Below are 12,514 nucleotides of genomic sequence, written 5' to 3'. Positions count from 1 at the left end.
ACGAGAACGATGATAATACTGATTATTATTATTATTATTATTATTAGAATGTTAGTTTCAAGAATTATGTTGTTGTGCACCTTAATGTCAGTAGAACTATTTTTCTTTATTAGAAATTAACTGAAATCGGAAATAACTGGTATTAAGAGGTTAGTTTAAGACAACGTTATGTAATTTGTAATGTTTTGTATTTCCTGCTGCAATGCTTATGTTCTTGCTGTGTGGTCGTCCTGATATTGAATAACCGACAGAAGTAAAGAGGACACATCGAAATCAGTGTTCCATTTGTATACTGAATAAATACAAATATTTCATTTGAATAATTCAATATTCTAATTATGTTATTTCGGAGGGATGAGTGCGTATGTGTGCACGCGCTGCACGCGTGCGTGTGTTGTCTTCAAGTTTGAGTCTATAAGGGTATGCGTAGAAATTGCACTCCCTAATTTATTTAGCTGATCCTTGAGTAAAGGTTTTTTAAACAAAGTAACATGTGTTGGTGACTACTCAATAACATATACACCAGTTATAAAGACAATATGAAGGATATTTTGGAAAATTATTTTATTTATTTCAGTACACGCTCTCCGTGTGTTGAGAGAATTTGTGGACGCTCCCTTGGATCACTGAACCGTCCCGTCATACCTCGCGTGGCCAACGGCTCTCCGCCGACTGCTCGCTCATTGACTCGCCTCACTCTGCCGCTTCAGCTCGGTTTGCTGAAGTAATTTTGGACAGGGGAAAAAATCGGCTCGTATTATTAACCCCGGCACGCCACCCCGGGGGGCTCCCGTTTATCCGACAGCGGTGGTGAGTGCGTGCTCTCCCGGGGGAGGAGAGTGGGGGGGGGGGGGGGAGGGCGACTCGCTGGCAGGATTTTGGTCGCGGAGGCAGCGGAGGAAGTGCGGAGCTCGTCCCGGGCGATGATGGAGCTGGAGTCGGCCAGTAGCAGGAGCGAGCTGGGTGCCGCGGGGGACTCGCTGCAACCGCAGACCCCGAGCAGGCACGAGAAGAGTCTGGGACTGCTCACCACCAAGTTTGTGACTCTGCTGCAGGAGGCGAAGGACGGAGTGCTGGATCTGAAAGCGGTTAGTCTTTGTTGTTAGCTGTAGCACATGTCGTCGGTTTACATGCACTCTCGCTAGCCTAGCCCGTTAGCCTAGCCTAGCTGTGCGGCAGGCTAATTTGAATGGATGACACCTCTCAGTTTACGACAGCTTGTAGCTTCAGCGCACCCCGATCGCTTTCAAACTCTACTTAACCAGGTGTGTCTTTTTATTTTTATTTTACCCCCCGTTTCCTAGTAAGGGAGCTGGGTAAAGTGAACTTTGTGAACTTCTCAGGCTTTCTCTCCCCCCCCCCCCCGCCTGCTGCAGATGCAGAGTTTAAAAAGTGGGTCAGCTTTTGTGGCTCCCTTCACGTCTGCTGCATCTTCACACATGAACAGTTTTTTTTTTTTTTTTTTTAACTGATTGATAACATCTTTTGTCACTTAACGACATTCATTCACTCAGTCAGTCTCTAATAGTTTATGGAAAGGCACGTTTACTTGTTTAACGCCGAGCGTACTTTTCATTACCCCTGAAATAGGTCAAAGTAATACATTTGAAGAACAGTAAAGTTACGTCTTAGAACTCCAAATTAATATGCAGAAGGAACCAGATGTAAAAGTAAGATTTAAGAACATGACAGAAAATAGATTTATGAAGCAATCTAAAGATTCAGAATAAAGCCATTTCAAACCATGATGTGTCTGTCAGAACTTTAACCAAAAAACAGCCTAGGCAAACATTATTGTTATCGCTTCATATAGTGTACTAACACTTAAACAAGCCTGTAATCCAAAGTGTTGATGACCCAGATGCTCCTAATCAATACCAAGAAGTATCTGCTCTGCTTTGAACCTTTATGATGTTGAAAACATTTTGATATTTTCTTCGAGTCAATGAGCACCAACCTCTATATAAAAAAAACATATATTTTTCTGGGCGCACCGACTTATCAACACATCAATGCACCTGCCACATTGGCACCTAAAAACTGAACCAGATGGCAGCTTGAGGAGTCTTACAGTTTTCAGCAAGTTAGTAGTCAGATTGGCCTCCCAGCTATTAGCACTCACTTCTTTTCAGCATTTTACACACAATAAAACATTTCTCCTTTCTCACTCATGTTCAGCCAAGCTAAGAAACTGTCCACATTCTTTTAATAATTGAACTACATTTCTTGGAGAAGATAAATGATTCACTCTCTCCATTGTGTCGTGCTTAGATAAAGACACTGCGACGGTGGTCCTGTGAGCTCCTGACTTTCTAATGTTCAAATGGTGCTTTGACCTTTATCTAGAACTATCGGATACTACACTGAATGTAGCTTTATTTATTTATATATATATAATTTTTATTTATTTTTTTTCTCACAGGCTTTTTGAATTTGGATTCAATGTGTGAATTGTGGAATTGGTTTAAAAAAACCAATATGTCTTATTAAGCCAAGACTCAGCAGATACATGGCTTGGCTTCACCCATAGGGCATGGCAACTATGCTTCAACTTATCAGCAATTGCCTTATGGTTATCATTAGTTTGTGGGGGACTGGGAAGGAAGTTTAAATAATATGTCTTATTTTGGAGTTGCAAGGCAGCAGCACACATTCAAATAATCAAGGCGGTCTGTACTTTGCTGTGTTTTACTTTAATGGTGTGCAAAAAAGAGTCGCATACTACCGTTTTTCTGTTCTCCAATGGATCTGTCTTGTCGTCCAGGCTGCGGATACCTTAGCAGTGCGACAGAAACGACGGATCTATGATATCACGAATGTGCTGGAGGGAATCGGATTGATAGAGAAGAAATCCAAGAACAGCATCCAGTGGAAGTAAGTTGAATTGAATTTAGTTTCCCAGTTTTCTCAGTTCGTGTTGTGTTGTGCTTCCCATCTAGATGAAATGTCAAATATCTAGTCATGTACTTCTGACACTGCATGGCATAAAGCTGGACAAATTTATCCTTTGGATTATCACGATCTGACTCTGCCTCAATTGATGCTCTTCTTGATGTGTTCTTAAAACTTTGTGACTCCATGCAAGTTGGAACAATAAAGAGATGGCCGCTTAGCAGCCTCAATTACAATTACTGTGTGAATAACAAACTCATTTAGGTCGTGTTACTGGCTACAGTCAGTGTGGGCTGTAAGTGTCATTTTCCTGTACTCTCTTAATGGTGAACAAGTGCACTACAACTAAACGGCCTCAGCAATATAAAAGAGGCTGTCTGCTGCAGGTGTGCCGCTATAACGTCCCCTGGAGCTGGAGATGTCTGAGCTGGCAAGTTGGGCCTCATTTTGATGGAAATGGTGCCTATTGTCACTGTAAGGAGTTGTGTAAAGCAAATGTTTCATGTGTCTTTTTGTGGGAAAGCCTTCTGTTAGTGAAGCTGCTTCTGTTTTGTCTAACCTCTAATAAAATAGCTGATAGTCCGTTTTTCATCTAATCTAAAATTATGATTAATCTCACTAGCTGTATGAATAATAAAGCAGACTGTTGATTTAAAAAAAAAAAAAAAGCAGTATGTTCCCTCATCAGGGTGTGAAGCTGTCTCCGGCTGATGTCTCGTCCTGATGATGTGTCTGCCGTTGTGTTTCAGGGGTGTAGGTCCCGGCTGCAACACCAGGGAGATAGCTGATAAGCTGATCGACCTGAAGGCTGAGCTAGATGTCTTGGCCATGCGGGAACACGAACTGGACCAGCAGAGAGTGTGGGTCCAACAAAGCATCAAGAATGTCACAGACGATTCGAACAACAGCCCATATCCTTCAATACTTTCAAATCATGTTACAGGCACGGCTCTGAGTAGATTGCTTTTGTATTGCTGCATATTTTAGAATCACCGAAGAAGACGGAGGAAACACTGCAGTGATTTTATTTTATTCTTTCAGACTCTGACAAAGCTTGTGACCAGTAAACTGATCTCGATGTGAAAAATCAACATGGTTTCACTTCATGTGCGGAGGGGTGACATTTGAGTAGAGCTGTGGTGTAACTTTCCCTTGTTCATGGAAAACATTCAGTGGATTTGCAGGTTGGTAGAAATGCTCGGAGCTCTGCCAAAGTGTGACTTCATTCGTCCGTAGGTGCTGACGATAACTACAGCTAGATATCTTCCTGCACAGGACAGACTACCAGTTTTATTATCAAGACCAGGTGATGTAGGGTTAGCTGTGCCACATTGCCAGTTTGTACTAACACTGTTAAGGTCCGACGGAGCCTTCCCTTTGTCTTCTGCATTCGTTAAGTGTGTTAAACAAGTATATACATCTGTCACTGCATAATGCTTACAAGGGAACTATTCACCCTTTATTACTTCTTGATGCCTGTTATACAAATAGTGATGTGGTGATGGAGGAAGATTAGGAAACACTGCGTTCAACTTGTTACCTGGGATGAGCACCGTGTGTTTTCAGCTGTGTCACTGCACTGAATAAGAGGTGTCAACCACTACAACCGACTTCAGTATGCACATCATTCGTTACAAGCAATAAAATTTTATTTAATAATTTGAATCGCTGATCTTTCGTACGTCGTAACCCTCAGGCGTGCACTCTTGAAATGTTAATACCTTTGAGATGCAGATACTTTATTATAACCCTTAACGCAATCATACTATGGCGTACATAAAGCACGAGGACCTCTGTGGAGCATTCAAAGGTAAGTGTTTCACATCCTTCTTAGATTTGTCTCACATGCTGTCAGGCTTATTATCGCCATCATTCATCATCTCCCTGTCGTTCTCGTTCAGGTGACACGCTGCTCGCGATCCGTGCTCCCATCGGCACGCAGCTGGAGGTGCCCATACCGGAAGCTGTAAGTCATGCTTATACTGCTCCACGTCCATATGTGTTGGCCGTGCATCAAGTTAATTTTCTTTCTCTTTTTTTTTTTTGACTGAACGTGTGTGAATGTGTACAGGTCCTCAACGGACAGCGGAAATATCAGATCCGTCTCAAGAGTACATCTGGCCCCATTGAGGTTTTATTGGTCAATAAGGACCCCTCCAGTGCCTCTCCTGTTGTTTTGCCCGTCCCTCCTCCAGATGACGTCCTTCAGAACCTCCCAGCACCGACGCCGACCTCCCAGATTCCCACTGCTGCCTCACAGGTATTGATGTCACTTGATATATATATGTACATGCTTGGTTTGAAGGTCAGTGAAAATTCTTAGGGTCATACTGCACCAGTCCACTATTATACACTTCCTCTGTCAGTTATGATATAACAGTGAAGTAATGGATGAAATCACCAAGGGGCGGGAGGATTGCTTCTGCTTTTTTTTTCTCCTTTTTTTTGCTTTTTTTTCTTCAACACTAAATTCAATCAGACATATGAATGAAATAGAATTATTGGCTAAGATAATGAAAGAAGCGAACAGTAGAAGTAAAAAATTGCTCCACAGACAACCCCTGAACCTAAAAGAAATAATAATAGTTAAAATAACTATATATAAACAAAACAATTATTAATAACACTAATGATTGAAGATAGAGTAAAGAGAAAAAGACATTTGTATTCCATGTCATGATTTCCTTCAACCCTTGACCACCCAGGTCTCCAAAGCAGCTCCAGCCGCTCCCACACAACCATCTCCAGCCATACCGTCGGCTCCGACAGGTGAGGAGAGACCGAGTCCTGGTGTTACCTGTGACGTTGACATTCACGCACTGAAACGGTCTCGGTCTACGTCCACTCATGCTTGATCCTTCACAGAAGTGACGAGCACGACGCCCGTCACCCCAACAACAGACACACCTGCCGCGGTTGCTCAGCAGCTCCAGTCGTCTGCGTCTCTGGACGGGTCTGCGTCCTCCTCTGCTTCAGCAGCGTTTGAACCGATTAAGTCGGATCCGTCTGAACGTGAGTGTTGTGCTTCGTTTCATTTCACTGTGTTGAGGTTCGTTATGTGCAGTTTCATAATTTTTCCTAATTTTGCTTCAAATTCCATCATTTCTCTTTCGCTACGGATGCTTGTTGTGCAAACATTGGTCTAGATCGGGGGTGTCTAACGTGGCCGAATATCAGTCTGAAAGAAAGGAGCAGACGCACGCGACAATTATGGAATCATGTCCAGCAGGTTCTGTTCCTAATCTGTCCTCTGCTGTTTCAGTAAGAGTTACACTGAGACCCAGAGATGATGGTGGCAGTGGTAGTGGCGCGATCGGTGATGCTGTGGTGAAAGCCTTGCTGTTAACTAAATAACATTATCAAAGCCACACTAAGAGAGTGAATGTGTCGGGGGGAAAAATGCACACAAAATGACTTAAAAACACTCAATTTCAAATAGAGATTCTGTTAAAAAAAAAAGTGCATTTATTGTGAATATTTTCTTTAACTCCCCTTTTTTTTTTTCGCACTACAACTTAAGAAGAAACGTTGATGTTATCTGTATTTGTCAGGTTTAATCCTGTTTCTTTACTGGCCCGGCCCAGTTGAGGTTAAATTGGGTTTTGTGTGGCCCCCTGAAGGAAAATGAGTTTGACACCCCTGGTCTTGTACATCGCTGTGAATAGTTAAGTGTTTTCAAGCTTGAAGAATAAACGTTTCGCCAACACCTTTACTATTTCCCTCTAGTGCTGGACTTTTCCAAAGAGCTCTCTGAGATGTTTGATCCAACAAAAGGTAAAATGTTATTATTATTATTGTTGTTGTTGTTATTTAGCTTTTTCTAAACCACACACAATTGTTCATCTTCGAGGTTTGATGATTATTATTGATTCATTAACGTGTGAAAGTTTGTACGGTCCGATGTAAACATTCAGGCGTTGTTCACCTGTCCTACTTTATTATATTTGATGTGTTTAAGAAATTCAGCTTCGCTGATGCAGACGATGATGCAGTAAATGTACTCTTTCGTCAAAAGTTGTTGACAAACTCAAGAGTGATTGCCAAAAGCAGAACTCGCTGGTTCAGTACTTTAGAGAAGCTGTGTTTTCCACGTTCAGATGGAGACGGCGACATTTCAAGAGTGATTTACTCTGGAAGCTGTTTTCATGAAGTCCCTGTTTTCACACCCTCAACGGCATTATTGTGTACAAAAAGAGCCAAAGTTTGCAGGACACAGTTTTCAAGTGAGAACTGAGAACTTTTGTTGTGTTTTGGGTGTCTGTTCACATGACGACAGAAATACTCTCCCAAGTAGACGGCGGAAACGTTGCTACTGTGTATGCATATCACGGCCGTAGTAAATGGCTCTTCTCCTCGTGCACAATAGCAACGACGTTTGCCTCCAGAGTATCATGACTCCCAGTCAATATTCTCCTGGAATTTGGAAGTTTTATAGTAAACAGTCACCATGATGCTCGTCTGTCCATACAAATATTCGTGGATTCGCGATTGTTAATGTTCATACATGGAAAACTATATAGTTTTCTGCCGTTTCCATGTAAACGGACATCGTTTCCAGGACGTTGCCATGCAAGTGTGAAACTTTTCTGAAACAAAAAGGCAAACAAAGATGCAGACTTGAAACAATGTCTTTGTCGTCGCGGTTTCTGTGTTTGACCTGGGATGGACCCGTGCAATAAGCCTGGATATCGAGCCTGGATATTGAACAAGTTTTTTTCTTTTTACCTCTGTATCTCCTGAAGACCTACAACTGCCCCCCCCCCCCCCCCCCCCCAAAAAAAAAGTTGACTTTTCTACTTTCTCTGACAGAGATCATGAGCGGAGACCTGTTGGAGGACTTGATGTCATCAGAAGGTGAGCTTGTTTAAACTAGTTGTAATAGCCAGTATTGGAGAAAGAAAAAGTACAAAACCATGTAAACATCCACTGAGTTCACTGTGTTTATTGATGATGTCCTTCATGTCTGTTTTCACCCTCAGTGTTCTCGCCTCTCCTCCGCCTGTCCCCTCCGCCCAGCGACCACGATTACATTTACAACCTGGATGAAACAGAAGGCCTGTGTGACCTCTTTGACGTGCCCATTCTCAACCTCTGACTCCGAGATGGTTTCACTGTGAGACACCCCCCCCCCCCCAAAAAAAGTTCATTGTTAATCTACTTTAATCCCCTCCCATGTTTCTCCTCCTCCCTTCTCCTCCTCGCCCCGGGAAGCCGACGTGATCTGATGAGCTGTACTGACACGCCGAGCTCAGACAGACACTCGCTCGATGTGCGGCCTCATGAAGAAACACAGGCCAGAACAAAACTTTTTACTTCCCGCTTTTTCGAGGAAAAAAAAAAAAAAAAAAAAGAGTTTGATTTATATTTTTGGATTCTTGTGTACTATAAAGTCTGTTTATCAGCTTTTCCGTGTGTTTGCAGACGGATGTGTGGCCATGCTTTGGTTGAGTATGCCCGTGTGTGTGTGTGCGAGAGAGCGTGTGCGCTTTTTGTATCGAATGATTTCTCAACTTGGGTCAGACGTCACCAGGAAATGAGAAATTAAAGATTTTTTCTCTCATCAGGTCAGGAATCATAGCAGACTTTTCCCCCGTCGCTTCTCTCAGTCCAGACACAGCTGGTTAGATATAGACTGTCCTCGTGTACATAAAGAAAATATATTTTGTACTACTGGCGCACAGGAAGTTTGTACACTTTGTCCCGGGCCAGATACTATACCAGTTTGTGTATTTTTTTTTTTTCTTTTCGGTTTCTGATCTTGAATGATGATCGTTTTGGTTCAGTAAGCTCAATCCAATGGGGAGAAGCGGCACCAAGCTGCAGCCTCGTCTTCAGTGGCAAATTATTGCTTAGAGACACCAGAGAGGAGTGTTTGCGAGGTCAAATATGAGCAAATAGTTATCCACGTGTACATTTTAAAAGTGCTTTTTGTACATATTTTAATTGTAACACCAATCATATTTATAATTAAAAGACCCACCCTGCCATGTCTTACAACTCCCAAGATCTCATCAAAACTTGAGTCCGCGTGGTTTTTAGTTTGTGGGGCGAGGAGAAGTTACTGTTCATTTAACCCGATTTTGATTGGTAAATTTGCAATACTAAGGAGAATAAACAAAGAAACCAGACATCAATGTGGATGTTTTAAGTGTTTTGAACCTGCAGAGAAATGATCTTGGTGACCGACTATTGAAACCAATTAACTCTTTGATGTAAAGGACCAAAAATGCTGGAATTAAAGGGGGAAATCTTTTTAAATCAAATAAATCAACAGTTTCTATGTATACACCATAATATAAAAAAACGTTTTGTTCTGGTACAGTATTAGCACTTCTAAGCTGAGCGGATTGTTAATCCCCCCAAAAAAAATTTGGTTCAGTTTTAACTTCTGTGCCTCGAGATCCTCCAGGTTTTTACTTGTTGGTGTTCACCTGGAGTATTGTACGTCAAAATGAACGCTTTTATATTCACCCACTTTTCTGAAATAAGCTCTGTTGCATTTTTTTGTTTTATTTTATGTTTTTGGGTCCCATTGTACCAGTTTGTTTCTTTTCTTTTTTTGATTATAAATGGATCTGTATGCATTTCTGATGTTTTTACTGATTTGTCAGGAAATCCGCTGGTTTTACTCCTTTCTGTATATGTGGCAGAGTTCAAATGTGTTTTTTTTTAATTTTTTTTTTATCCTTTTTGTGTGTGGGACCCCTGCTATCACACCCCAAGTTTGAGTTCTCAACTCTGTACTTAATGTTCTATGTGCGGGGGGTCGTGTGAGTAGCAGTTCAGGACAAGTTATTACTCCTCACACCAGTAAATTTCTCATTCACCCCCCCCCCCCCCCCCCCCCCCCCCAAAAAAAATGCGTTTTTCTTTCCCTGTATAGACACTTATTGTGCCCCATTTTCCTTGGTTGACGTCTCCATGTGTACAGTGTATATCCCTATCCACTGCTTGTATAGAATAGCATCTATTTTTTTACACTGGCTAGATATATTGTTAAAGGATGGTTGCTACTAATTCGGGGCTTTTGTGGGGGAATTTACCGTAAAAACCTTCTGCTGTTCTAAAGCATCACGTCTCATCGTTGCACTTTTTTTTCTTTTTTAAACTTCAGTGTGGACGGACTGGTCGCTACTCCTCATTTCCTCTTCTCCCATTTACCTGTCGCTGTGTTTCAGAGTTGTTGTGGGGAGCCAGTTCCAACAGTTTCGGGTTGAACAAATAATGTCTGCGTGTGCCGACGTGCGTGCCTCGAGCACACACGACTACGCTTACAGTTGCATCAAACGGAGGAAAATAAACACTTTGTCAGTTTTCTTGTTTTCTCAGCGACGCGTCAAACCAAACTTCATTTTTGCTCCGATTTATCTGAAAGCGGTGAAACTTTTAATACATTTTGATCTGTCGCACGTGGACCTGCTGTTTAAGTCTTTATAATTGTAGTGACTGAGTCGTAACAGTCACAGATGTCACAATACTAGATCGATGCGTGTCATTGTTTTTTTTCTTTCCTATTATTTTAACCAATGTTCATAATTATCACAATTTAGAATTCAAAATCGAGTGAATCATATTAGTTCTACATGTGATGAGTGGAAACAAGTGAATTTTTTTCTTATGCACCTGGGTGAGCTTTGTGCATAATTATTAGCTCAGGATTTGGTTTCCTCCTGCAGTGATGTAATTAAACTGTTCAGACTGTAAGGATAAACATATTACCAGGGACTTTATTATGCTCTACAGCCTTCTTTAATTCAGAGACCACATGCAGCAACGTTTTGAACTCAAATTGACAGCAGAATGACATCTGGCAAATTTTGTATTTTGTTCAGTGCAACATTCTTTAAAGGTATGTTGTTTTTTTTAGTTTTTTTTGTTTTTTACAAAATCTATGCTTAGAGTTTAAAGAAAAATAAGTCAATGTAACATGCCTTTTATTACATAATGCCTCAAGCTGGACAGAAATTTACACAAAAAAAAATAAATAATTAGGACAAACCATGGCACGCCCTTGTGGCAAAGTTTTGAATAAAGACAAATAAACGTGCAGATTGTTGTGTTTCTTTATAATCTTCCTCTTTATTTCCAGTCCGGAGCCAGCTCTGACCAGAAGAAGTTTAATACGGATTTCTTCCATTTTTGCCCCATCGCACCCCTCAGACTTATCTTTACGACCCAATACTAAATAAAACCTTCAGAAATCGAAAAGATGAGGACGCTCATCAAAATCATGAGATCGAGTCGCTTGTCAGTGGAGAAATGCACCACATGAACCCATCAAAATGTTGTATGGCCTTCGGTTGCTGGGAGGATTGGAAAGTTGTGGTTTGACTGCCACCAGGTGGACAACAGGAGGAACGACACCCTGGAATCATTGGACTTCAGATCAGTCTGTCATGTTTGTAAAAGTGGCACAATTACCTTGTTACATGTTTGTATGTAACTTAAATGAAAATAGTTGCACAGAAAAAGTTGTTTATGAGAAAATATGTGTATACATACCGTAAATTGTTGACTTTTTTTTAAAAAAGGTCTTCATAGATTTATTTTAGTTTGATAAGTGTTTCCTTTGCGAGGTCAGATTAGATCCGAAGGCAGGGCACGTGTTTTATCACAGCTCTAAAGCTTCCTTGTATATATAGATGACTATCATAATATGTACTTTTGTGGATGAGCTGTAACTTAGAAATGAGTGGTGGAAACTGACCTAGAGTAATTGAGGTTAAATAGGCTGCAGAAGATTCTTTGATTAGAATGTTTAATCCCTAAAACTTCACTGCTCTGTAAAGTGTGAGGCCCGGCTGGGCCACGGCCTCATATTGAGGGCTGCAAAATATTAAGATTAATCCTCCCGAGGAGAGGGCCCTATTCATACCGAGCACATTTACTACCTGAGCTTATGAGGAATATAGCTGCCTGTGGGTTTAATGGAAATAGCGAAATACATTCTTTATTTTTTAATCAAAATGCATGCAAGTGTTTGTTTTTTACCCTAAATAACAAAGTCAATAATACAGTATTTTGTCTGTCCATCAGAACATATATATATATATATATGTTTCTATATTTACAGTGTCTCATTCTGCCATCTTTTTGGATTTTACATTTTATATCAATACAAATTCCATTTGAGACCATTTCCAATGAAGAATAAATGACAAACCAAAGAAAAGATCAATAATGATAAATAGGAAGGTAAAGCCAGAGAGACGCTGCGGGTTAATAGCCATTCGGATAGCTATACTCCTCATTCAGTCTCAGAAATCCACAGGTTTACAAAGCAATGCCTCGAATGATTTGGTGTAACATGTGAAAATAATGACAGAAACAAGCCATGTCAAGTCAAGATGAAGTACAGCAGGATTTCTTGACATTTTTCCTCCTCCATTAGTAGTAATAAGTGGATGGGTGCCAAATACAACTATGTACAACTTACAAAACGAAAAACATCTGGGAGGAATGGCAGTGTTTAAGGAAAAGCCATATATATGAAGTATTTTCTCAGGGGCTGAATAAGGTAGATCCAACTTGACTAATTCACCACTTCTATATGGTCTCCTCTTTGGCAACAAACCACGTTTTTGGCCCTGACTGACTCTGTCCCTTTATTTAGTTTAGTTTT

The 12,514-nt window shown here is 41.0% G+C and overlaps 1 protein-coding gene across 2 annotated transcripts; it reads left to right on the top strand.

Moving 5' to 3' along the window:
• The first annotated feature begins 641 nt into the window (after positions 1 to 641).
• e2f4 (E2F transcription factor 4) lies at positions 642 to 9,474 on the top strand. Of its 2 annotated transcripts, XM_080474843.1 has the most exons (12): positions 642 to 1,088; positions 2,765 to 2,874; positions 3,642 to 3,803; positions 4,659 to 4,702; positions 4,794 to 4,858; positions 4,964 to 5,152; positions 5,598 to 5,661; positions 5,758 to 5,904; positions 6,619 to 6,666; positions 7,702 to 7,746; positions 7,872 to 8,005; positions 8,104 to 8,222. In XM_080474843.1, the coding sequence occupies exons 1-11, from the start codon at positions 924 to 926 to the stop codon at positions 7,985 to 7,987; spliced, it is 1,155 nt and encodes a 384-aa protein (XP_080330969.1). In that variant the 5' UTR covers positions 642 to 923; the 3' UTR covers positions 7,988 to 8,005; positions 8,104 to 8,222. The 2 variants fall into 2 exon arrangements, with proteins under 2 accessions (XP_080330969.1, XP_080330968.1); XM_080474842.1 differs by having other exon boundaries at positions 7,872 to 9,474.
• Positions 9,475 to 12,514: the final 3,040 nt, after the last annotated feature.

Source organism: Lipophrys pholis (genome assembly GCF_963383615.2).
Source record: "Lipophrys pholis genome assembly, chromosome: 11".
NCBI classification, from domain to species: Eukaryota; Metazoa; Chordata; class Actinopteri; order Blenniiformes; family Blenniidae; genus Lipophrys; species Lipophrys pholis.
The sequence above is the reverse complement of the archived record's forward strand: the minus strand, read 5'-3'. Positions and strand labels throughout refer to the sequence as shown.

What these genes read in the sequence shown, in the direction of transcription:
- e2f4 (XM_080474842.1), top strand. Translation starts at nt 924, where the DNA reads ATGATGGAGCTGGAGTCGGCCAGTAGCAGGAGCGAGCTGGGTGCCGCG. An exon ending in AAGAACAGCATCCAGTGGAA is followed by an intron (nt 2,875 to 3,641) that starts GTAAGTTGAATT and finishes GTTGTGTTTCAG; the next exon opens with GGGTGTAGGTCCCGGCTGCA. An exon ending in TTCCCACTGCTGCCTCACAG is followed by an intron (nt 5,153 to 5,597) that starts GTATTGATGTCA and finishes TTGACCACCCAG; the next exon opens with GTCTCCAAAGCAGCTCCAGC.